Here is a 26,564-nt window from a genome sequence, read left to right as displayed (position 1 = left end):
AAGCAAGAGAGAATTCAACTGTACAATATCTAACCAGTGTAGGAGTAAGGCAGTGCCAGGTTTGATAAAAAAACTTACAACTGTAATGTAACATCAGCAGTGGCAATATCTACAGGTTTGTAATAGCAAATCCTGTATGATTTTTTCTCCGGACTTGATTTTTGAAAATGGACAGGTGAATCTGAGAAGTAACAAATAAACTTGATGTGGTGTAAGCTACAAAATACAACCTGTCTGATGTGTTGTAAAATATGAAGACATCATTTGTTTTTCTACCATAGATAACTGACACTGGGGACTTCTATAACTTTCCTTACCCATGCCAGACATTATTTATTTATTTATTTACTTATTTATTAGACATTATTTAATATTTTCTCACCCATGTCAGACATTACTTATTTATCAGACATTATTTAATATCTATTTCCTCACCCATGTCAGACATTACTTATTTATTAGACATTATTTAATATCTATTTTCTCACCCATGTCAGACATTATTTATTTATAATATCTATTAGACATTATTCAATATCTATTTTCTCACCCATGTCAGACATTAGACATTATTTAATATGTATTTCCTCACCCATGTCAGACATGGACCCCGAGTCTTGCTTGTCTCCCAGAAAGCCGCTGGTCAGGCTGCTGATGTTCTCCAGGATGCTGGAGGACCTCTCGGCGAAGTGGAAGATGCTGCCCAGGATGGTGCTGCCTTTGGTGGCCGTGCCTCCGTCTTTGGTGAGTCTGGACAGCATGTCCTGCACAATGGCAGACTTCCCCACACCGGAGTCACCTGCGCACAAACAAAGAACAGGTGAGACTTCCCCACACTGGAGTCACCTGCGCACAAACAAAGAACAGGTGAGACTTCCCCACACTGGAGTCACCTGCGTACAAACAAGGTACAGGTGAGACTTCCCCACACTGGAGTCACCTGCGTACAAACAAGGTACAGGTGAGACTTCCCCACACCGGAGTCACCTGCGCACAAACAAAGAACAGGTGAGACTTCCCCACACTGGAGTCACCTGCGTACAAACAAGGTACAGGTGAGACTTCCCCACACCGGAGTCACCTGCGCACAAACAAAGAACAGGTGAGACTTCCCCACACCGGAGTCACCTGCGTACAAACAAGGTACAGGTGAGACTTCCCCACACCGGAGTCACCTGCGCACAAACAAAGAACAGGTGAGACTTCCCCACACCGGAGTCACCTGTGCACAAACAAGGCACAGGTGAGACTTCCCCACACCGGAGTCACCTGCGCACAAACAAAGAACAGGTGAGACTTCCCCACACCGGAGTCACCTGCGTACAAACAAGGTACAGGTGAGACTTCCCCACACCGGAGTCACCTGGGAACAAACAAGGCACAGGTGTGTTTATGAAGGTTTAAGACATCCAGGTAAGCAATATTCAAATACAATTCAATCTCCACAACTGGATAAAAACGTTTATCCAGTTGTAGAGATTGAATTGTATTTGAATAAAGCACAGGTGTGAAATTGTTGAGCAAGGCACAGACAGAGCAAGAGTCACCTGCACACAAACAAGGCATAGGTGGGAAATTGTGGAAGAACAGTGCACACTGACAGGCAGAACAAGGCAATAACCTTGGATACGTCAGCACCTAGGTTCCTCCTGTGCCTTTGAGGTACATCGGGCCATCCTTCTCCACATCAATACACTCATAACGGGAATAACTAAGAGAAAATACAAGCTAGTATCTGTCCTATCAAACAGGAAAATATCTGTTATACACAATGTTAAAGTACAATGGGATCGTCACTGTCTTACTGTTACTCACCTGTGAGCAGGACTGGGTTCTTGTGTAGCAGCAGGAGAGCCATGAGGAAGGAATAACGCACAGTGTCTACAGTGGGGATGAGCTGACTGTTACTCACCTGTGACAGTGTCTACAGTAGGGATGAGCTGACTGTTACTCACCTGTGACAGTGTCTACAGTAGGGATGAGCTGACTGTTACTCACCTGTGACAGTGTCTAGAGTAGGGATGAGCTGACTGTTACTCACCTGTGACAGTGTCTACAGTGGGGATGAGCTGTTACTCACCTGTGACAGTGTCTACTGTAGGGATGAGCTGACTGTTACTCAGTGTCTACAGTGGGGATGAGCTGACTGTTACTCACCTGTGACAGTGTCTACAGTAGGGATGAGCTGACACTGTTACTCACCTGTGACAGTGTCTACAGTAGGGATGAGCTGACTGTTACTCACCTGTGACAGTGTCTACAGTAGGGATGAGCTGTTACTCACCTGTGACAGTGTCTACAGTAGGGATGAGCTGACTGTTACTCACCTGTGACAGTGTCTACAGTAGGGATGAGCTGGCTGTTACTCACCTGTGAGCAGGACTGGGTTCTTGTGTAGCAGCAGGAGTGCCATGAGGAAGGAATAGCGCACAGTGTCTACAGTGGGGATGAGCTGACTGTCCAGGCCCATACTGCGGCTCTGCTCAGCTGACATGCCCATAGCCTCCCCTTCAAGTAAAGATCAAAAGGCACATCTTTGATATAGTCTATGTTAAGCCAGTCATTTCTTCTCAGGCGTTTGTGTAACAATGGCAACAAGGTCTGAATATGATTGTTATTGAATTATTGATCTACTTTTGGCAGCCATTTATCACGAAAGATATCTGCCCAGTCTAGACATTCAATCAGATTCCCCAAATCTAAATCTCAGTTTTAGCCTTTATGTGTCTCCAAATCAGACAAATGTTAAAGTAGTCCAGTGGGAACTGTTAGCCTGTGTGTGATATTCTATGATACATGTGAAATTGTGTGGCACAATTGGCTGCGCGTGGGGATCAGGCCCAAGAGGTCCCGAATAGAATCCAGTACTAGAAAACCTAGAAAGGAGACGTTCCTGGTGTGAGTGGATCAAACCTTACAGTCGGTATATAGGCTACAAAATCTTCAGCAAGTTGAAGTTGGCAGCCTCAAACGAAAGAAGAACATGATCATGGTAAGGTGTGATGTTACCTAAGGAGACATGTGTGAGGCCCCTCTCTATGAGGGACTGTGTTGTTACCTAAGGAAACATGTGTGAGGCCCCTCTCTATGAGAGACTGTGTTGTTACCTAAGGAAACATGTGTGAGGCCCCTCTCTATGAGAGACTGTGTGGTAAGGTATGTTGTTACCTAAGGAGACATGTGTGAGGCCCCTCTCTATGAGCGACTGTGTGGTAAGGTATGTTGTTACCTAAGGTGACATGTGTGAGGCCCCTCTCTATGAGAGACTGTGATGTTACCTAAGGTGACATGTGTGAGGCCCCTCTCTATGAGGGACTGTGATGTTACCTAAGGTAACGTGCGTGAGGCCCCTCTCTATGAGCGACTGTGTGGTAAGGTATGTTGTTACCTAAGGCCATACCAATTTAATCTGTTGGTTCTCGGAATCGCCGCTTCTATTTTTCCCAATTTCAAAAAAAAAAAAAAAATTGCCACGCGAACTTGAGATTATTTGCATGTTCATGAGAACTCATTTGCATGTTCGTGAGAGTTAAATGGACAAACTTCGGCTCAGTTAAACAAACTTCTGAAACAAGTACTGGACATGCAAAAACAACTATCACCTGCTTATGTTTTCCTTTGTGTTGTAAATCATCGAAAACCACCAATAGATCGTGAAATTTGTACTGGAAAATGACGAAAATTTCGTTGCCGGCAAACCAAAATGGCCGCCTAATGCAGCATGTAGCCAGTCACAAGTATGTAAATGAGATGCAATTTCATGCAAATGAGGAGTACACTCTAGCGTTTTTTGCTTAAACTGCAGCTTTCACAAAGAGAATAATGAAATTCTTATGAATCAGATGTTTCAGGCACTCTTTTATTTTTTGGGTGAAATGAAGTCATTTTCTTGTTGTTGTTGCTAACTTACATTATACATTATACTATGCTGAAAAATTTTTTAAATTTTTTTAATGTTGTTAATGATTTACTAAGATGATTTATTACAACTGTTAAGCTTTATTACTGTTTGTACTTCTGTAACACTGATTGCACATTATTTTGCGTTTGTATTGTTGAAATTACATGTAAAATGTATGCTTACATGCAAATTTTTCATGTAATTGTAACTGGATAAGTATTTTGCCACACATATACCATGGTTTCAGGTCTGGAATTACCAACCTGAAACTCTGGACCTGAATCCAGACTTGTTGCAAGTTTTTTTTTTTTTTTTTTTTTCGCCCTGTCGCTCCAACTTTTTTCTGGAAAAATCCGAGAACCAACAAATTAAATTGGTATGGCCTAAGGTAACGTGCGTGAGGCCCCTCTCTATGAGCGACTGTGTGGTAAGGTATGTTGTTACATGTACCTAAGGTAACGTGCGTGAGGCCCCTCTCTATGAGCGACTGTGTGGTCGGCACCAGGCTGTCCCACAGCACAAAGTTGCCCGTCTGCATGTCCACAAAGTAGCCGAAGATGGACTTGTTTCCAGTGGGTAATCTGACACCTGTAGAAGATGAAATGATCAGGTAAAAATCCTCACAGCCACCAGTCTGCATCTCTTTTATCAAACAGTTCATCTGACATGGGAAATAGTATTCTAGCTCTGATCACATAACACAGTTGTAACAACTGTTGTCATTATCAACATTTGTTTGCTTAATAGATCGTTTTCACAGAACGTTCGAAAACCGTTCGATCACGCGTGGGCGCCATGTTGGATGATAACCTGGATGACTAGAACACAGAACGGCACCAGCAAAGTTACTTGCGGGTTCAATTGTGCTGTTTTGTCTCCATTCTGTGAATCATTAAGTGATGTAGTCAAGGTTAGATATCAGGACAAAGTTGCAGTAATTCGTCTTGATCTATATACTTTTAAAAATGGCACTTTTGTCAACAATCTAATGCTGGTGCCGATCGCGAGGATTTACTTTTGCGGTAGCGGGAAATGGAGTGTTCGCGGTGGTTTAGAGTTCGCGGTGAAGCGACTTCGCAAAAACCGCGATCATTCACTGTACCTGGCCCGCTACCCTGGGTGATATCCTTTCACTGACAGGCGGCGTGCAGAGGATTAGCTACCAATCCCCACCGCATGCGCGCACGAGCTGGCCCTCACTGTCCACTTGCCTAACAAGGGGCAAGATTTAGCGCTTCCCCGACCCTAACTCCGTGAGGCAAGCGGATAGTGGGGGCCAGCGGGATAGTGGTACTAAATAAGTTCGTGCGCGCGTCTTTTCCCCGTATTTTGGCTTTGTCAACATGTGTATTAGAAAGGTCTGTCTACAAAATTACAATTCAGTTGATCAACTAACGTTAGACATACGAATCAGGGCTGCTAGCGCTGATGTTATTGCGACAGATTATCGACAGAACATCAGGGGGAGGACTGGTGAAAATATCATTCACAGCTTAGGACGCGATGTGCCGTGTTTTATGAAGAAGAAATAGAATAAGCTTGCTGACATTTTCGTGTAACATGGTATACGTCCATGACATACCCTGTACCAGAAACCAACTTTCTCCCAAAAAAATTTAAAAAAGCATGCACAAACTCCGCGCCAGGGCTCATGTTGGTGGGCTGGTAGGAGAGTGGTTTAATCAAGTTATTGAAAAGAGGACGGACTGTAGCCTCTACCAGGCTCCGTGGATCGGTAGAATCATTATCCTCACCACGTGGTGAGGAAACATACTCTTCTGGCCGACTAACTCCCCTAGCGTACTATAGATTCTATTTGTCCAATTTCTACAATTAGACCACCGATCCACGAAGCCTGGTAGAGTCTAGACGGACTGTAGGTAATGTTGTTGAATAGAAACGGCGAGTAGGCCGTTTCCTGTGTTTATGGAACTCGCACTTAGCACGGCAAACATCCAGTCCGTTTCTGAATAAAAAAGGCTTCTTTCCACGTACGAGTCCACCACGTGCACACACAGCCGTGTGGAGATCGAGCCGCTTATCATCCAACATGGCCGTTCGAACGTTCGAACGCGACTGTGACGTCATTGTGAAAACGATCTATTGCCTACAAAATACTTTCCAGGTCATCATTTATGACTACTAGCCTAGGTACCATCCAGGTAGTAGTTTGCTCATACGTTCGCTTCTGCTACCCATCTGGAGACCTGCACATTCAAACTGTTTGGTAGTGATGTCAGTTAATGAGCAAATTAATTTGAGGAATGGGTTCAAGAGTACTCATTCAATGACAACAGGCCTCCCATGAGGGCGTTTTGGATGTTGGAACGTTTGTTCGAACGAGCGCTTGAACCTGTTAATTCGCTTATATGTAGGGACCAATCAGTGCCCTCTTCCAAAATTTGGATGATTCCAGACGTTGAGCCAAGTACTTTCTTGATGGTACCCAGGCTATATGACTACAGCACAGGGACTAGGATATTACCCATGGGCGGCTCAATCTCAAACTTGTCGTGTATGAAGTTGTCAAAGTCGTATGAGACGGCAGCAGCGGAGTCCTCCTTGGTGCTGACAGAGAAGGCATCTTCGTCATGGTCGTCCTCTCGGACCAGGTTCCCTCCGATGGACCAGGTAAACGCAAACACAAACATCTTCCCCAGTAGCGCGGCCAGGTCTCGAGGATGCTTCTCCATGTACCACTTCTTGTCATCCCTGTAACGCAAGGAAAAATAACTTCTTCAGGTAAAGGCAAACACAAACATCTTCCCCAGGAGCGCGGCCAGGTCACGAGGATGCTTCTCCATGTACCACTTCTTATCATCCCTGTAACACAAGGAAGATTAACTTCTTAAGGTAAACACAAACATCTTCCCCAGGAGCGCCGCAAGGTCACGAGGATGCTTCTCCATGTACCACTTCTTATCATCCCTGTAACACAAGGAAGAATAACTTCTTCAGGTAAACGCAAACACAAACATCTTCCCCAGGAGCGCGGCAAGGTCACGAGGATGCTTCTCCATGTACCACTTCTTATCATCCCTGTAACGCAAGGAAGAATAACTTCTTAAGGCAAACACAAACATCTTCCCCAGGAGTGCCGCCAGGTCACGAGGATGCTTCTCCATGTACCACTTCTTATCATCCCTGTAACGCAAGGAAGAATAACTTCTTAAGGCAAACACAAACATCTTCCCCAAGGAGTGCTGCCAGGTCTCGAGGATGCTTCTCCATGTACCACTTCTTATCATCCCTGTAACGCAACAACACAAGGAAGAACAACTTCTTCAGGTAAAGGCAAACACAAACATCTTCCCCAGGAGTGCGGCCACGTCACGAGGATGCTTCTCCATGTACCACTTCTTGTCATCCCTGTAATGCAACACAAGGAAGAAGAATCTCTTTGTTCCAAGAAGGAAATATTTTCATTGGAAAGCAGTACACATGCACCTGGCTAAATGTAAATATTATGTTTCAATGGTGAAGCATTCTACTTTTCACACAGATCTTACTAGAAAAACTACAAAGCTTACTTTCTAACAATATCATCAAAGTGAACTTTCTGGCTTGAATTTGCTATGTAGCAATCCACTTCTAAATGTTCCTTTCTGAGAGACAGAAGATGGGATGGTTTTTAAACTACACAAAACAAGACAGTGTCGAATGAATTTTTCTTTAGCCTGGTATTGAGCTGTATTATAGTCCCGAGTCTCTTCTGTCCTCTCCACAGATACAGAAGCTGTAATACAGCTGGATACCAGGCTATATTTCCTTACCTTCTGCCCTTCTTTCCCAGTGCATCCTGGTACAGCTGTGCCCTTCTCTCTTCCCGACGTTTCTTCTTCTGGCGCCGGCTGTCGCGTGATGTTGCCGAGCTGCGGGACGCGCTGGAGTGCCGACTGCTCGCGCTGTCAGGCCGCTCTTCCGTCTCCTCATCTGCAAGTGGGGTGGGAAGTTGTCATACGGTTGCTTTGCTTGCTTGCTTACGGTTGCTTTAGGCCACACCAATGTTTTTGTTGCTTCTCGGATTCGCCTGTTCTTTTTTTTTTCAATTTCACACCATACAGGGATTACGCACACTCATTGTTCCAAGCTCTTAACAGTTGAAGAAGATTCCCCACAACCATTTCAGGACCAGTTCAACAATAGGCAGTGTTATGTTAATGGTCATGGTACACTGGGAGCCTTGCATCCTACCTTGCACCCCGAAGCCCCCATTTTTGCCCATGAAGTCCAGCAGAGCGGACCTACCTTGCACCCCGAAGCCCCCATTTTTGCCCATGAAGTCGAGCAGTGCGGACCTACCTTGCACCCCGAAGCCCCCATTTTTGCCCATGAAGTCCAGCAGAGCGGACCTACCTTGCACCCCGAAGCCCCCATTTTTGCCCATGAAGTCCAGCAGAGCGGACAGGATGCGGCAGAGGGAGGACACCATGCCCAGCTCGGTGGCCGGCAGGTGCTGGTGCTTCCTCCGCCGGGTCATGAAGGCCAGACCGTCGTCGATGCTCAGCTCAAACAGCTTCTCCAGGTGGGTCCGGCCCGTCTCAGGGATCTAGGAGCAAGAAGGAAATTCAATGCTCATCATACCTGTCAGATCAGGGCTCAAAGTACTGGCAGGCTTTGAGCGGGTTGGCGTTGCTTTGCGATATTCAATGTTGGGTAGGTTCTCTTGTGCTGGAAAAGAGAGTTTGCCTTGGAAGGGAGTATGAAACGGGGCGAAACTCCGTTCCACATCAAACTCCGTCTCACAGCAAACTCCCTTCCGAGGTAAACTCCCTTTCCCGGCACAAGAGAACATAGCCAACATTGGAAGTCGTGAACCAACGCCGCCGCCCTCCCCCAAATAAAAAACAGCCCCGTTCAAAGACTGCAATGGAATCTATCAAACTACCATGTATGTCTCAAGGGGATCAACTAATGAGCTTTGATTACTATTCAGGTCATACATTTCTGGTGATGTAAAAATCATGTGAACCAGAACCTATGAACAAACAACAGAAACATGTTACACTAAATAAGTGACTATGACACTCATGTGATACGTACATCTCTGGGCAGCCTAGTGAGCCATGTTTTCACAAAAGGCCTCCAGCCTAGGTCCACTGGATCCTGAAGGGAAGCAGAGAAATTTGTTACTGGTGTGAATAATGCACATGCAGGCAAGTCTAAGATCAAAAGAATACTTAACAAAACTTTTTGTCCAATAAGTAACACTAACAGCTTGAAATGCAAGGCTCCAAACATGGTCCTCCTGAAATCTGGCAAATCAATTTCAGAATCCTAAGTGAGCATTATTCCATGGATGTTGAAGTTTTGAACCCACCATGTAGACCATGGCACACCTGCTGATGGTGGCGGGGCTGGCCTGCGACAGGTTGTCCACCTCGAAGGTGAGGCGGATGCCGGAGGGCAGCGAGATCCGCTCTCCGTTGGCCAAGCACAGCGTCTTGGTGTCGTCCAACACTGGAAGATACAAACAACACTGAGGTAAAGGGATGTGGCCAGCAATTTTTCTTGGGCAAATGTTGATTTACTTTTGTGTTCCAGTTTTCCCCAACTGATGTACTTGGCGCATTACTGGGTTTGAATCCGATAATTTGCCCCCAATTTTGAGCCCTTCACTTTCCTCACCACACTCAGGTGAAACATAAGTACCTAGCTTTGGTTAGGGCCGTCCCTCGGATAGGACGTTAAATGGAGGTCCCGTGTCTGGGGAGAGCCACACCTCAAGCACGTAAAAGAACCCAGTGCACTTATCGAAAAGAGTGAGTGGATCAATTAGATCTGTCCGGATATGCAGCTTGTACTGTTCAGTACAAACCTGGTGTGCTACACAATAAGGCAGTTTACTGGGTACCCAATACAAACAAACAAACAAACAAACTTACCCGTGTTGAGGTTCTCCACCCAGAGAGTGTCCACAGGCCCATCCAGCACCTGTTCTCGTGTATCACAGTACTGTTGATAAAGACTTACCAGTGTTGAGGTTCTCCCCCACAGGTGTGACTTACCTGTGTTGAGGTTCTCCCCCCACAGATGTGACTTACCAGTGTTGAGGTTCTCCACCCAGAGTGTGTCCACAGATGTGACTTACCTGTGTTGAGGTTCTCCACCCAGAGTGTGTCCACAGGTGTGACTTACCAGTGTTGAGGCTCTCCACCCACAGGTGTGACTTACCTGTGTTGAGGCTCTCCACCCACAGGTGTGACTTACCTGTGTTGAGGTTCTCCACAGGTGTGACTTACCTGTGTTGAGGTTCTCCACCCACAGGTGTGACTTACCTGTGTTGAGGTTCTCCCCCCACAGGTGTGACTTACCTGTGTTGAGGTTCTCCCCCCACAGGTGTGAATTACCTGTGTTGAGGTTCTCCACCCACAGGTGTGAATTACCTGTGTTGAGGTTCTCCACCCACAGGTGTGAATTACCTGTGTTGAGGTTCTCCACCCACAGGTGTGAATTACCCGTGTTGAGGTTCTCCACCCAGAGAGTGTCCACAGGCCCATCCAGCACCTGTTCTCGTGTATCACAGTACTGTTAATAAAGACTTACCTGTGTTGAGGTTCTCTACCCAGAGTGTGTCCACAGGTGTGACTCACCTGTGTTGAGGTTCTCCACCCACAGGTGTGACTCACCTGTGTTGAGGTTCTCCACCCACAGTGTGTCCACAGGCCCATCCAGCACCAGCCACCTCCAGTCTGTGGGGATCTCCTCCTTGTGAGTAGACAGCTGCCCTTCTGGTTCTTTCACATCAGCTACAGCATCCGGCTCGATGTCTGCTTCAGGAGTAGCTGGGGTCCCAGTATCTAGAAAAGCATCCATATAACATGCATGAAGCATCTCACTTATTAATACAGAAAGTTTGAGGAACTTAACTGAGTATTCACGAACCTGGTGAAACTATTTACGGATAAATAGTATCATCTTTCTTCCAAACATCACAAACACAGTGCTGTATGTCACCTGTTCTGGTGTAATCTGATCCCATGCTCACCTGTTCTCGTGTAACCCGACCCCATGCTCACCTGTTCTGGTGTAACCTGACCCCATGCTCACCTGTTCTCATGTAACCTGATCCCATGCTCACCTGTTCTGGTGTAACCTGACCCATGCTCACCTGTTCTGGTGTAACCTGACCCATGCTCACCTGTTCTGGTGTAACCTGATTCCATGCTCACCTGTTCTGGTGTAACCTGACCCCATGCTCACCTGTTCTGGTGTAACCTGACCCATGCTCACCTGTTCTGGTGTAACCTGACCCATGCTCACCTGTTCTGGGGTAACCTGATCCCATGCTCACCTGTTCTGGTGTAACCCGATCCCATGCTTGCTGTAGTAGGAGGCCGCTGGTCCCACTCATCTGCCTGTGTCTCTGGCCCGGCGGTGAGCTCACGAGCGAACCTGCGCACGGCGGAAGCCATCAGCCCGTCCGTCCACTCCAGGGTGTTCGGGTCGGTGGCACCGTACAGCTCCCCCAGCTTCACACACTTCGGGTTCAGGGTGAAGGTCTCCACCTGCAGGTGTAATATAATGATTATCATAGGATTTTGTCACATGTTGGCTCCATATGGAAACCACCGAAATTCATGACGCAGGGGTATCTGCCTGCTGACCAGTACTCTAGAGACTTAAGGCTTCTGAGAAAGACTGCGTTGTGCACTCTTGAGACCATCGACAGAGTAACATGATCATGCCCACCACTCCCAGCTCCTGCATGGAGGGCATCAGCACTAGTGCTTTAGTGTTAGTTAAATAGGTACAGGTACAGGTACGGGTATTTAGGCACACAACCCAAGCCTCACCTTCCCCTTCTTGCCGGTGCCCATCAGCTGCATCCCCACGGTCCCCTCCTCCTGCATGGCCGGCATCAGGACCAGGGCGCGCTGCAGGATGTTCCGGCAGGTGGTCTTCCCCCCGCCGGTCGGCCCCACCAGCATCACGCCGTGCCGAACCATGATCTGCCGGTACAGCTGAACCACCTTCTCCAGCTGCAGAGGCCACAGCTGCAGCCCAAGGTCACGGATCGACACATGGATGGCTTTCTGTGGGGAAAAGGTCACAGGTCACGGATGGACACATGGATGGCTTTCCGTGGGGAAAAGGTCACAGGTCACGGATCGACACATGGATGGCTTTCTGTGGGGAAAAGGTCACAGGTCACGGATGGACACGTGGATGGCTTTCTGTGGGGAAAAGGTCACAGGTCACCGATCGACACGTGGATGGCTTTCTGTGGGGAAAAGGTCACAGGTCACCGATGGACACGTGGATGGCTTTCCGTGGGGAAAAGGTCACAGGTCACGGATGGACACGTGGATGGCTTTCTGTGGGGAAAAGGTCACAGGTCACCGATCGACACGTGGATGGCTTTCCGTGGGGAAAAGGTCACAGGTCACGGATGGACACATGGATGGCTTTCTGTAGGAAAAGGTCACAGTTGTTACTTATATGACTTTCAATCTTGTGACAATGGTTGCAGTCCAAAAGCTGTGCTTTTAAACCACGATTCACTGTTTAAAACAGCTGCTGTAATACTGACCTCCAGGACTCCGCTCTCTGGCTCTGGGAAAACGATCCCAGGGAACAGGTCAGCCAGGATGGACTCGAACAGCGGCACATCCTCGGCCAGGAACTTGGGCAGGTTCGCGTCTCGCAGGGCCTGGATCAGGATGTGTGCTTCCTTCTGCTCATTCAGGACCTGCAGATTATTCATGCAACAGTTAGTACTGCTTCTGGCGGGTGTCTTCTTGGAGTTAAAATATCTGCTAATCAAAATTATAAAACATTCCAGCATTAATGATCCTTAAACAGCCATCACCATCAACATTTTCTTCAACCAAAACAAAATTTACCTCATTTCTTGCCAGCTGTGATACTTTGTTTCCCAACCTACATTAGTAGTAGTGGTGGTATTGGGTGGGGTAATAGTCCCAGTGTATCCAGTATCCAGTGGTCTACGGGTGGTTTAATGGATACCAATCTACCATAAGAAAAAAGTATGCTCAAAAGCAGGTTAATCTTGCCTGATTTGGATGTGCCTCCTGCATGCTGCTCTTCCTCTGTCCCGCCATGACCAGGACAGACTTGATGGCGCGCATGCCGAAGTCGTAGTGGTCCTGCTGCGATAGCTGCTTACTCGCCAGCTGGTACAGGTTCACGATCTTCGTGGACAGGGACTTGGCGGCTGTGAAGCCTGGGCAATACAATAAAGGAATTGCACATTAGCAAATGCTAAATAAATTTCATAATCTCAGCGATAAGTGCTAACCTTCTGAGAACAGCATAATATCAGCGATGAGTGTGTAGTCTGGCTAACCTTCTGAGAACAGCATAATCTCAGCGATGAGTGCTAACCTTCTGAGAACAGCATAATCTCAGCGATGAGAGCTAACCTTCTGAGAACAGCATAATCTCAGCGATGAGTGCTAACCTTCTGAGAACAGCATAATATCAGCGATGAGTGTGTAGTCTGGCTAACCTTCTGAGAACAGCATAATCTCAGCGATGAGAGCTAACCTTCTGAGAACAGCATAATCTCAGCAATGAGAGCTAACCTTCTGAGAACAGCATAATCTCAGCGATGAGTGCTAACCTTCTGAGAACAGCATAATCTCAGCGATGAGTGCTAACCTTCTGAGAACAGCATAATCTCAGCGATGAGAGCTAACCTTCTGAGAACAGCATAATCTCAGCAATGAGAGCTAACCTTCTGAGAACAGCATAATCTCAGCAATGAGTGCTAACCTTCTGAGAACAGCATAATCTCAGCAATGGGAGCTAACCTTCTGAGAACAGCATAATCTCAGCGATGAGAGCTAACCTTCTGAGAACAGCATGATCTCAGCGATGAGTGCGTAGTCTGGGACCATCATGGCCACCTGGCGGAAGAGAGACTTGAGGTTGTCGGGCAGCTCCACGCGACCTTTGTACCCAGGGTTCATGGTGATGAAGAACCCGCAGGTCATGTTCAGCCGGATATCTCTCCCCTCAAACAGAAACCTGTGGGAGGAGGTAAAATACATGTCATAAACTTCTCTGCAAGAACACGTTTTGCCATTTCCACGGAAGCAAAGCACCCTTTTTCTTCCATAATCCACCTCTTAGAAAAAAGTTCCACGATGAGAGCTTCTTTCCTATAACTACATATTGAATGCTTCCCTGTGGGGTACAATCTAAAGCTTTTCAACACAGGGGTAAACAAACATCTTTCTTCAGGACTCAGTACTGTAACCCAAAATGCATGAGCCTTGTTTTGTGGTGAACTTCAAGTAAATAAAAATAATGATAATAAATATATTTCTTACAGGAACTAGTAATTATTTAGGTCTTAATTTCCTGAAAATGTTTCCACCTAAAATTCAGAAAGATGTTTAGAAAGAAAATTTCTGCACTCAAACTTATACTATCTTTAAACTTTCCATTTGATAGACAAAATATAAAATTCTGCTGAGCTCTGAGAATCCGACTTGTTCAGAGCAAGGCCATTAGACCACTTCGAGGCAATGAACTAGCTTGGAAATAGATGTACACAGAGATAGCATTCTTTCTAATGTGTTTTATCTGTCTGCAGTTCCCATACCTGAGCGCTCCTCCGTCCTTAGCAGTTTTGATGGTGTGGATTTGCTGGGCGATGACGGACAGCGTGTGTGTGTGTGTTTGTGTGTGTGTGTGTGTGTGTGAGTGCGTATGTGTGTGAGTGTGTACGTGTGTGTCTGTGTGCAGTACCTGAGCGCTCCTCCATCCTTGGCGGTTTTGATGGTGTGGATTTGCTGGGCGATGACGGACAGCGTGTGTGTGTGTGTTTGTGTGTGTGTGTGTGTGTGAGTGTGTATGTGTGTGTGTGTGTGTGTGTGTGTGTCTGCAGTACCTGAGCGCTCCTCCGTCCTTGGCAGTTTTGATGGTGTGGATTTGCTGGGCGATGACGGACAGAACCTCCACATCAATCCTGTTAAACTCATCAAAGCAGCACCACGACCCCGACTGGGCCATGCCTGAGAACAACCTGGAGGAAAAACAATTTGGGTTCAGCCAAAATAACAGTTCTTATGAGCCTCTGCATTAAGAAATATACATATAGACTAAGTATAATTCGGATTCTCCTGTCGATTTTTCAACAGATGAGTAGGCAAACAGTCACTTGCCGGTGGGTTTGGCGACCTGTTTGCCTGACCTGCACATTTGCCTGACTTTTTAAGGTGAAGGAGGGGTGTGCAAACCCTTCTCCACCCTCTCATCTACTGAAGATGCTCATAGTCACACAGGTGCAGGAACAAGTGTAATAGATAGAGCCCTTAAAATATCAGTATTATAAGACCATTAAATTAAGATTTTCTTTAATGTGATACACATAAAGTAACAAGGATTTGCAGAATTTCAGTAAGGTTCATCATGAGGATGAACTGAACTGAACTCATCTGTTACATCAGCAATATGAGAGAAAGCAGCCTGACCTGCCCATCATCTTGTAGTCGATGGCCTCGGAGCAGTTGAAGACGACACACTGCTTGCCCATGACCCTGGCCAAGTCCTTGACTGTCTCCGTCTTCCCTGTGCCGGCCGGCCCTGCCGGGGACCCCCCCAGGTGCAGGTTCTGGGCACTCGTTAGAGTCAGGTAGCACCTGGAAGGCAAGGAAAACTCGTTAGAGTCAGGTAGCACCTGGGAAAAGCACAGTATACATGATGTATCTATCAGGGACATTACATGTAGTACATTGTATCAACTTGTTACTACATCTATGTTCTGCCTATAGTTACTTCCTACCATAACGACTGCTTATTCAGTTATTCATTTATTCAAATTACTTACTTCAAATTGCAACAGTACATTACACAGACCTGTAGGCAGCGCAAGCTCATAAAGCCAGAAGGTCAGAGTTTTAGGTAATGACAAACAAATTTCATTATAGCTAAGTAAATGCAAGTAAGTAAGGCTATTTAGTAGTCAGAATCTACAAGTCAGCATTTATGTAGGCTACATAGGCTAAAAGAGGCTAGGAGGAGCAGATGGAAGGTGCTGTTTGTTGATTATATATATGAATGCAAAACACCAGAGAGTTTTTGGTTTTGTAGCAACGTTATGACCTGGAGAACCATTACGGACATGATGATATTCACCTGTCCGTAAGTGGGGTGATGACAAGTCTTGGGGAGCAGCCCAGGTACTCGTACCCGTACTGGAAGCTGCTGTGAATCAGTGTGTTGATCATATGATATATAAAATATACATGAATGCTCACCTGTCCGTGAGTGGGGTGATGACAAGTCTTGGGGAGCAGCCCAGGTACTCGTACCCGTACTGGAAGCTGCTGTGAATCAGTGTGTTGATCATATGATATATATATAATATAAATGAATGCTCACCTGTCTGTGAGTGGGGTGATGACAAGCCTGGGGGAGCAGCCCAGGTACTCGTACCCGTACTGGAAGGTGCTGTGAACCAGTGTGTGGATAATATGATATACATGAATGCTCACCTGTCCGTGAGTGGGGTGATGACCAGCCTGGGGGAGCAGCCCAGGTACTCGTACCCGTACTGGAAGGTGGCGTTACACTGCAGCACGTTGCAGGAGTTGGTGTGCTCGTTCCACTCATATCTCAGCTGCTTGGTCCACCCGAAGTCGTCCGCCTTGTACACCTTCCCGTCAATCATCTCCTTCAGGATGTCCCTGTTGTGCACATCGATGATCAGCAGAGCCTCCAGAGTCATGCGCTGGTAGAAGTGCATTGGCGTGGAAACGAGCCTGGCCAGCCGCGTCAGGGTGTCCACCATGCTGTCCCTGACCTGGGTCACGGCGCTCGGCACAGACACGCCCCGGAAAGCCTTCACCACGTCCCTGTTGAACATGATCTGTGCCACGGTGAGCACCACCTGGCCGGGATGGTGCAGCACCCAGGTGGTCAGCCCGCCCGGGTTCCAGTCCACCATGCCAGACTTCAGGTGTTTCTTGACCGTGTCGTACATGCTGGTCTCCACGCTGCCCAGCCACTGCTCAACCGGGCCCCGCGCTCGCACGTTCTTCGGCATGGCGATGGTCTCGCCCTCCGCGGAGGTCATGCTGTTGATGTAGGCCGGCTGGTGGGTCAGCTTGCGGATATCCAGCGCCACGATGTTCCCGAAGCACTTCCTGAGGTGCGGCTGCACGGCGTCCGGGTTCTTGCTCTGTGCAAGAATGTCCAGCAGCTCGTCGTTACTTAAGAAGTAGAACCTAGGGAAGACCAGGCGCTTGGTCTCCAGGTAGTCCTCCAGACACTTCTGGATCTTCTCCAGGTGAGAGTTGCTGGACTGGAGGATCTCCAGCACACCTGGGGCAGTGGCAGACCGCAGGGCATTGGGGCGGTCTTCTGTGCGACGCATCAAGTCTTTCCAGGACTTGTCCACCTGAGGGGGGGAAAGGGCTCAATCACTAGAGTTTCATTCTCAAACTAGAACCATTTTCTGCTGCACTACTTGTCATTTCTTCAATAAAGCATACAAGAATTACTTATTCACTGTCATTTACAGAAGACAGTTTTCTACCCTTTCTTACCTGTGAGAATAGTTTAGCCTCGGTGGGCAGCTGCAGCTGTTACCTGTGAGAATAGTTTAGCCTCGGTGGGCAGCTGTTACCTGTGAGAATAGTTTAGCCTCGGTGGGCAGCTGTTACCTGTGAGAATAGTTTAGCCTCGGTGGGCAGCTGTTACCTGTGAGAATAGTTTAGCCTCAGTGGGCAGCTGTTACCTGTGAGAATAGTTTAGCCTCGGTGGGCAGCTGTTACCTGTGAGAATAGTTTAGCCTCGGTGGGCAGCTGCAGCTGTTACCTGTGAGAATAGTTTAGCCTCAGTGGGCAGCTGTTACCTGTGAGAATAGTTTAGCCTCGGTGGGCAGCTGTTACCTGTGAGAATAGTTTAGCCTCGGTGGGCAGCTGTTACCTGTGAGAATAGTTCAGCCTCGGTGGGCAGCTGTTACCTGTGAGAATAGTTTAGCCTCGGTGGGCAGCTGTTACCTGTGAGAATAGTTTAGCCTCGGTGGGCAGCTGTTACCTGTGAGAATAGTTTAGCCTCGGTGGGCAGCTGTTACCTGTGAGAATAGTTTAGCCTCAGTGGGCAGCTGTTACCTGTGAGAATAGTTTAGCCTCGGTGGGCAGCTGTTACCTGTGAGAATAGTTTAGCCTCAGTGGGCAGCTGTTACCTGTGAGAATAGTTTAGCCTCAGTGGGCAGCTGCAGCTGTTACCTGTGAGAATAGTTTAGCCTCAGTAGGCAGCTGTTACCTGTGAGAATAGTTTAGCCTCGGTGGGCAGCTGTTACCTGTGAGAATAGTTTAGCCTCGGTGGGCAGCTGTTACCTGTGAGAATAGTTTAGCCTCGGTGGGCAGCTGTTACCTGTGAGAATAGTTTAGCCTCGGTGGGCAGCTGCAGCTGTTACCTGTGAGAATAGTTTAGCCTCGGTGGGCAGCTGTTACCTGTGAGAATAGTTTAGCCTCAGTGGGCAGCTGTTACCTGTGAGAATAGTTTAGCCTCGGTGGGCAGCTGTTACCTGTGAGAATAGTTTAGCCTCGGTGGGCAGCTGTTACCTGTGAGAATAGTTTAGCCTCGGTGGGCAGCTGCAGCTGTTACCTGTGAGAATAGTTTAGCCTCGGTGGGCAGCTGTTACCTGTGAGAATAGTTTAGCCTCAGTGGGCAGCTGTTACCTGTGAGAATAGTTTAGCCTCGGTGGGCAGCTGTTACCTGTGAGAATAGTTTAGCCTCGGTAGGCAGCTGCCTCTGGATGTCAGGAGTTGTGAAGATCTGCTCGAGGTACAGCCACTGCCGCTGACACGTCATCCACTCGTCCAGGGTGCGGGCGAACAGGCCCAGCCGCCGGTCCCAATCCTCCACCTGCGTCTTGATGGCCGTGACGTAGCGCGACCCACGGATGGTTCCTATGGTAACCTGGCTCTCCTCCAGCTGGGCCATGATGTCATCGATGCCGGCGATGATCATGATGTCGGGCCGGACGTTGTGCGGCACCAGGCGGAAGTCTGTGTGGTGCCAGAGTTCGATGACCTTCTGCAGCATTGCCTCCAGGGTGGCCTCGTTGCTGGCCTGGGTGGAGATGTCCCCGATCCTTTCCTTGTGCTGGAAGATCTGAGAGGAGACAAAAATGTGATCATTAGATACGTATCAAAGCATGTCAAAGTAATAATCAAGGCATGTTGGTACAAGAAACAATCCTAATGTACTGTTCTCAGTAGCAAGACATTCCAGCAAGTGTTTGTTGAATGCCAGCTATGTGAGAGCTGCCAGAGCATGAAAAACCTATCAAAAACACAACGTTTCTACAGATAGCCAAGGACAAAGTTCTCGCCCTTCAACTGAGGCTAGTACACTAACCTCAAGTGCAACAACAGTCACCATTGCCTGCTACATGGCAGTTATCTGGAAACCTTCCAGAACTGACTTAAAATCACAATCAACCCTGCAGTCATCTGTACTACCAACCCTGCACAGTCATCACTGTAGTACCTTGAGCTCCAGCAGGTTGCCCAGAGTGAACTTCTTGTCCCTGACATATCACCTAGTACAATACCCTTAGTACCTACCCTGACCAGTCATCAGTAGTACCTACCCTGACCAGTCATCAGTAGTACCTACCCTGACCAGTCATCAGTAGTACCTACCCTGACCAGTCATCAGTAGTACCTACCCTGACCAGTCATCAGTAGTACTGACTGTTAAAACACAGTCCTCATCAGTACCTTGAGCTCCAGCAGGTTGCCCAGAGTGAACTTCTTGTCCCTGACGATGCTCCTCCCGATCAGCTCCTGGATGGCCTCCCAGTGCCGCGAGCGCAGGTACGGGTTCCTCAGGCTGGTGATCACAGGCATGCCCTGCTTAAAGTCCAGCACTGACTGCTTCAGCTTCGGCACTATCTCATTATGGGGCAGACCTGCAAGCACAGTTAATGGTAACCAGTTAAAAACATGTTTGCCTTCAAAGTAACCTGTATCTGTATCTATATAGCCAGTATAACCGCCCTTCTGCATAACACACCAGCTTCGCAGGCACGAGGCGTGGCAGCAGCTGGTTATATTACACTAAACGATCCGTCACACCTAGCTTTTGCACATCTATCTGCTATTGTTCTTTAAAACTATCCAAAGAAGATGCCCGGGGCTACTGTGTTTGGTGATAACAAATTCAAATCTACAATACTTCTGGGAAAATACGAATTTTTTCATACATCAATCCTAGGTTGGTAACTCTGGTATTTGAAGGCGTGACTGTTTCTTGTTCTTTTTTGAGCTGGTATTAGATACTTATCAGTCAGTACGTCCACCAGTTTATTGGTCATTTTGTACATCATGCAAAGTCTGGACAGATTATCAATGTCCCTTCAAAGTTAAAGCAATACCCGACTCAACACAGAACAGTAAATTTTCTTGACCTTTCTCCAGCATGAAGACAGTTTGGCTGAACCTGTTGACATTTTTCTGCACAGCGTCGACGTTGAGCTGCTCGAAGGCCGTGGCCCTCCACCCCTCCTCCAGCCGCGCCCACTCGTCCAGGGACTCCCACAGCAGCTGCCGTAACGTCACGTCACGCTCCACCTCCGACAGGTCTGCCTGCACAATCTGGGCACTCGCACCGCTGTCACTGGACGCTAGCATCATGGCTTCTCTGGGGGAGCAAGGACATGAGATGGTTAACTGGACGCCTCTTTGGGGGGGCAAGGACATGAGACATGTGATGGTTATTGTTGGCCCCAACAATGCGCTTTGGACAGATACTTCTGAAAAAGGTAAATAACATATTAAAATAGATCAGATGAATGAAATAAACAACTGTTACAACACAATGCAATTTTGGACTGCTGCCCAGTGCAATAAGTATTGGAAAACCATGTGAGAATCTGTAAGTGTTTGAAAACCATGTCAGAATCTGTAAGTGTTTGAAAACCATGCCAGAATCTGTAAGTGTTGGAAACCATGTGAGAATCTGTAAGTGTTGAAAACCATGCCAGAATCTGTAAGTCTTTGAAAACCATGCCAGAATCTGTAAGTCTTTGAAAACCATGTCAGAATCTGTAAGTGTTTGAAAACCATGCCAGAATCTGTAAGTGTTTGAAAACCATGCCAGAATCTGTATTACTAAGTGTTTGAAAACCATGTCAGAATCTGTAAGTGTTTGAAAACCATGCCAGAATCTGTAAGTGTTTGAAAACCATGTCAGAATCTGTAAGTGTTTGAAAACCATGCCAGAATCTGTAAGTCTTTGAAAACCATGCCAGAATCTGTAAGTCTTTGAAAACCATGCCAGAATCTGTATTACTAAGTGTTTGAAAACCATGTCAGAATCTGTAAGTGTTTGAAAACCATGTCAGAATCTGTAAGTGTTTGAAAACCATGTCAGGATCTGTAAGTGTTTGAAAACTATGTCAGAATCTGTAAGTGTTAAAACCTACTCAGCGAAGGATTTCATCTTGGAGGGTGCGGATATGGAGCTGCCGAAGCGGTCCTGGTAGTTGGAGTAGCTGCGGGCCTTGGTGGACAGGTACTCAACCTCCTCCATCAACGTCTTCAGTGTTTCCGTGGCAACCACCGTCAGGGTGTCGGGGTTCAGCAGATTCGGATCTCTCACCTGGGGGGGTCGGATCATGTTATGATTACGTAGATGAAAGTGAGACATCCAGGTAATAAGATACGCCAAAAAGCAGTTACTCAAGCAACTGGATATGATTTTGGAAATGGTTAGACATTTCAGATAGTATCCACTAACTTTTGCCAGTGACACTGAAGGGATCTGGGAGAAACTGGTCATTTATACCCTATACTCTAACTATAAATGCATTGTCTTCAGCCCTTTTGTATTCATAGTTAGGGTATGAAAGACCAGTTTCTCCCTGATCACTTCAGTCTTAGTGATGAAAGATAGTGGATGCTATCTGAAATGTCTAACTGTTTCTAAAACCATATCCAGTAACTGCTTTTTGGCGCATGCTATGACTAGTTTTAGATCATGATCATGAGCTGCCAAACCGACTCAAAGTGCACAATAAAAACACAAATATTTTCAAGGCTAAAAGGTACAGCAACATGAGTAAAAAAACTATAATCAGAAGCAATTGAGTCCTCTGTTGTTGTTTTTTAGACTCAGGGCTGCAGTACAGGTTAGTGCAGGTAAATTGGAGCTGTGCAGGTATTTCTTGTGTCTACCTGCACCCAACCTGCACTGGCCCATGTACTGGGTTTTGTGCACAAATGTCCTATAAAGCTGTATATGGATTGTTATTAGCTGCATTGACTGTTACCACCTATAGAGGATAAAAGAAAACATAGCAATGGTTCCTGAACAATTTTAGTATGATCCATACTTCCTAAATTCAGAGTGGTCCAAGTAAAATTTGTCTGGTGCAGGTAATTGTCAATGTTACCTGCACCAGTGCAGGTATGCAGAAAAGGGTACTTCAAGCCCTAACTCCAACTGACCTTGCTCTTGATCTCGACCAGCTCAAAGCGAAGGTTGTTGATGTGCTTGTCCAGGTCCGTGCTGAACTTCCGGATGTTGTCGTCTTTCTTAGCTTCACAGTACAGGATGGTGGACTGGTGTTGGGAACATTAAATACGACTGTCATGTGCTGATGTGGTATAATTATCGTACCAAAGAGATGAAAGGAGGATGCACTCAGAAGTCATTATCGACCATGATGGACAACCAAGAACAACACTTTGTTTCTTCTGATGACTAAATAAACTGTACTATCTGCTAAACACGGTTTTAACTTACAATAACAAAAAGCACAAGGATATGATGTTGAAATCATCAGTTTTAGATCCCCACCTTGAGATGCTGGAAGCTTGGTGCCAGAGTCTGGTACAGGGCCAGCTCCTCAGGAGGTACCGGCACCTCGAAGTTCTTGGCAATGACGAACAGCCTGGTGACCACAGTAAACTCCCTCTCCAGGATAGGCAGCTCCGACACCATGCGCCCCAGGAAGGTCAAGTGTTCCACAAACTCCTCCACAGACTCAGGCATGTTGTCTAGTTTCTTGGAGGCTCCCTGGTGAAGAATAAACCATTCACTACATGTTACAGCCAGGAATATATATTCAAGTGTTATCTCATACATAAAAAATACAATGCTAAGGCACAACTAAGCAATTCCACAGATAGAACATTTAAACTTCAACAGTTGATGCTGAAAAACTGAATAATGTTTTAGATTTTGAGGTTTGGGGATTTGAATCATTGTTAGCAGAACTAGCATGTGACACTGGATAGATAATTATTAATAACAGCTATATCAGGACTCTTGTTGAGGAATAGCATTTTCGGAGCCAAGTTTCAGTTTCACTACTAAAACCAAAGCAGAAGACTTTCCAACCTTAATGATCCTCATGAGCTCCTCGTTTTTCTTGTTGGCGATGACGGGCAGCTTCCTGTTGATGGCGGCCAGCACGTCTTTAGGAAAGGGCAGGCAGGACTGCTGGAACCCGTCGCTGAACACCTCCATCATCCCGATCCTCTGGTGGGTCCGCATCTTCAACATGGACCGCACCTGGGAAATATGGGAATCAACATCTTCAGCATGGACCGCACCTGGGAAATATGGGCTTTGGAATCAACATCTTCAGCATGGACCGCACCTGGGAAATATGGGCTTTGGAATCAACATTTTCAGCATGGACCGCACCTGGGAAATATGGGCTTTGGAATCAACATCTTCAGCATGGACCGCACCTGGGAAATATGGGCTTTGGAATCAACATCTTCAGCATGGACCGCACCTGGGAAATATGGGCTTTGGAATCAACATGTGGACCGCACCTGGGGATTATGGGCTTTGGAATCAACATCTTCAGCATGGACCGCACCTGGGAAATATGGGCTTTGGAATCAACATCTTCAGCATGGACCGAACCTGGGAAATATGGGCTTTGGAATCAACATCTTCAGCATGGACCGCACCTGGGAAATATGGGCTTTGGAATCAACATCTTCAGCATGGACCGCACCTGGGAAATATGGGCTTTGGAATCAACATCTTCAGCATGGACCGCACCTGGGAAATATGGGCTTTGGAATCAACATCTTCAGCATGGACCGCACCTGGGAAATATGGGCTTTGGAATCAACATCTTCAGCATGGACCGCACCTGGGAAATATGGGCTTTGGAATCAACATCTTCAGCATGGACCGAACCTGCCAAATATGGGCTTTGGAATCAACATCTTCAGCATGGACCGAACCTGCCAAATATGGGCTTTGGAATCAACATGTGGACCGCACCTGGGGAATACGGTCTTTGGAATCAACATTTTGTGTAGCCAAGTGCTGTCAGCTGGCAAGAAGTGAGAAATATATCATGCAGTTGGGTAAAAGCATTCTTTGTCCATCATCTAAGAATGAGTGCTGACTGAGTCTTCTGTACTAAAAGCCTTGACACAATCATGACTCAAACTGCTCTGTGTACATCTAAGTGCTGACTGAGTCTTCTAAATAAATGTACTAAAAGTTGGTACAATCGTGACTCAAAATGCACTGTGATATTTCGCACAAAGCAGACTTACCTGCTCGGTATGCTGGGATAGAACATGGTGGAACTCCTCTGTGGTCCACTCCCGCTGGGTCATGGAGGCATCCACATCAACACGCCGAGCTTTGTCCACCATTACAGTAAACTTGGTATAATCCTGAAACACGGGAAAAACAGATCGTTTCTTCACATTAAAATTGGAATCTTCCATCAAGGCACAATTGTGCATGCATTTTGAGGCTTAATGAGGATTGGGTGATGCTTCTTTGAGAATAAATTAAGGGAAATACAGAGTATAATCAAGTTTGTCAACAAGGCACAATAATCAACAGTGCAACTGAACAATTGTTCCTGAAGGACAAGGTGAAGATAACGCACCTCTGCATAGCTGAAGACTTCTCCCAGAGCGTTCTCCAGGTGGGTCATGTTGGCGGAGATCATGTGCTGGTAGTCCGGGTCCTCCCCAAACAGGAGCTCAATGTCAGGCCAAGGTCGCTGGTGCTCCCTCTCCTCCTCCTCCTTCTCCTCATCCACAGACAGCTTCAGGTCATAGGTCGGCGGCGAGTAGAACACAGACAAGCGCGGGTCTCGGAGTAAGGCCTTCACTTGTCCTGTACACAGGTAGGGAGTTAAGGAGTAGAACACAGCTGGGGGTCTCTAAGTAAGGCCTTCACTTGTCCTGTACACAGGTAGGGAGTTAAGGAGTAGAACACAGCTGGGGGTCTCTAAGTAAGGCCTTCACCTGTCCTGTACACAGGTAAGGAGTTAAGGAGTAGAACACAGACAGCTGGGGGTCTCTAAGTAAGGCCTTCACTTGTCCTGTACACAGGTAGGGAGTTAAGGAGTAGAACACAGCTGGGGGTCTCTAAGTAAGGCCTTCACTTGTCCTGTAACAGGTAGGAAGTTAAGGAGTAGAACACAGCCGGGGGTCTCTAAGTAAGACCTTCACTTGTCCTGTACACAGGTAGGGAGTTAAGGAGTAGAACACAGCTGGGGGTCTCTAAGTAAGGCCTTCACTTGTCCCGGTACACCAGGTAGGGAAGTTAAGGAGTTGCTGAAATATGGTCTGAAAAAAAGTGTCTTAGAAGATTCTAACTTTTCAATACATTTTAATTTTGTTTAATCTTCACAACATAGGCAAAACTCTCCGGTCATCTGACACTTGCAGAAACAAATCACCACATGACAACAAGCAGTTACTCAAGCAACTGACTATGATTTTGGAAAAACTTATCCAGTTGCTTGAGTAACTGCTTTTTGGCATATCTGGATGTCTAACCTTCATCGACAAATCACCATGCCATTGGGCAATATTTTCTTGTGTCAAAGTAAGATTCCACCAAAATTCCATGCTACAGCTGTGTTCTTACCAACAGTGTTTTCACACCAAAGTTACATGTCACAGCTGTGTTCTTACCAACGGTGTTCTCAAACGTGGAGATGACTCCCCGAAGACTGTCCCTGAATTCCTCCTGAGACGGCGAGAGTGTGATGTTCACCCCACCGGCAGAGCCAGTGTAGGAGCTCAGCTTGTCCATACTGCAGGGAAGATACATGTTATATACAACATGTATGTACCATGCACTGGGGGAGATGCATGTTATATACAACATGTATGTACCATGCACTGGGGGAGATGCATGTTATACATGTACCATGCACTGGGTTTGGACTTTGACTTTATTCACATTGCAACATAGATAATACAATGTGGACACATAGGCAGCAGGCTGATATTGTGACCACATACATACATATTATACGCACTGGATACTTGTTGCATTAAGTTAGTACTGCAATGCTCAAACTCTGGCTTGGATAAACAAGTTTGTGTGGTTACAACCTTTGACTAAAAAGTATAGTAACAGCAGCAGAACACATACATACAAATAGAATACATGCACTGGATTCTTGTTGCATTAAGTTATTACTGCAGCACTCAAACTCTGGCTTGGATAAACAGGTTTGTATGGTTACAACCTTTCACTAAAAAGTATAGTAAGCACTACAGGGTGTTACTACATCAAAACTTTGATTAAATGAAGACATATTTTGTAAAAGTTGAGCTATTTGTTCCAATGCAAATGAAACGCTCACCACGAATTGTTTTGGAAAAAAGCACAAATTCTACAACTATGGATTAATACCAACACAGATGAGCTTTCATTCCAAAATGGA

General features: G+C 46.6%; 2 protein-coding genes across 2 annotated transcripts in view; both read right to left on the bottom strand.

Moving 5' to 3' along the window:
* Window positions 1–6,609, bottom strand: part of LOC118420308 (dynein heavy chain 6, axonemal-like) — a 50,251-nt gene extending 43,642 nt beyond the window's left edge. Inside the window, exons 1-4 of the mRNA XM_035827058.1 lie at window positions 6,387–6,609; window positions 4,352–4,489; window positions 2,371–2,508; window positions 593–799 (exon numbers count right to left, since the gene is read on the bottom strand). Coding sequence (XP_035682951.1) covers window positions 593–799; window positions 2,371–2,508; window positions 4,352–4,489; window positions 6,387–6,594 — 691 coding nt within the window. The 5' untranslated portion in view covers window positions 6,595–6,609. The remainder of the gene's footprint in view (window positions 1–592; window positions 800–2,370; window positions 2,509–4,351; window positions 4,490–6,386) is intronic.
* A 30-nt stretch (window positions 6,610–6,639) lies between these two features.
* LOC118420295 (dynein heavy chain 6, axonemal-like) lies at window positions 6,640–25,924 on the bottom strand. The gene is made up of 27 exons (XM_035827032.1): window positions 25,804–25,924; window positions 24,765–24,997; window positions 24,421–24,543; window positions 23,234–23,407; window positions 22,691–22,909; window positions 22,339–22,452; window positions 21,315–21,490; window positions 20,298–20,530; window positions 19,609–19,799; window positions 18,599–18,997; window positions 16,369–17,273; window positions 15,346–15,513; window positions 14,763–14,897; window positions 13,716–13,894; window positions 12,919–13,088; window positions 12,435–12,593; window positions 11,698–11,937; window positions 11,196–11,409; window positions 10,531–10,701; window positions 9,222–9,361; window positions 8,945–9,007; window positions 8,258–8,450; window positions 7,675–7,834; window positions 7,208–7,270; window positions 6,878–7,045; window positions 6,767–6,829; window positions 6,640–6,724 (listed from the first exon to the last, which is right to left on the bottom strand). The coding sequence occupies exons 1-27, from the start codon at window positions 25,922–25,924 to the stop codon at window positions 6,640–6,642; spliced, it is 5,259 nt and encodes a 1,752-aa protein (XP_035682925.1).
* Window positions 25,925–26,564: the final 640 nt, after the last annotated feature.

The sequence above is a fragment of the Branchiostoma floridae genome, chromosome 1 (assembly GCF_000003815.2).
Source record: "Branchiostoma floridae strain S238N-H82 chromosome 1, Bfl_VNyyK, whole genome shotgun sequence".
NCBI classification, from domain to species: Eukaryota; Metazoa; Chordata; class Leptocardii; order Amphioxiformes; family Branchiostomatidae; genus Branchiostoma; species Branchiostoma floridae.
The sequence above is the reverse complement of the archived record's forward strand: the minus strand, read 5'-3'. Positions and strand labels throughout refer to the sequence as shown.

Excerpts from the sequence above, each read along its gene's own strand:
- LOC118420295 (XM_035827032.1), bottom strand. The coding sequence starts at position 25,924 with ATGGACAAGCTGAGCTCCTACACTGGCTCTGCCGGTGGGGTGAACATC. Across the intron at positions 19,800-20,297 it reads TGTCTTCATGCTGGAGAAAG|GTCTGCCCCATAATGAGATA; the intron begins GTCAAGAAAATT and ends CTGTGCTTGCAG. Across the intron at positions 13,895-14,762 it reads AAGGACGGAGGAGCGCTCAG|GTTTCTGTTTGAGGGGAGAG; the intron begins GTACTGCAGACA and ends CTCCTCCCACAG.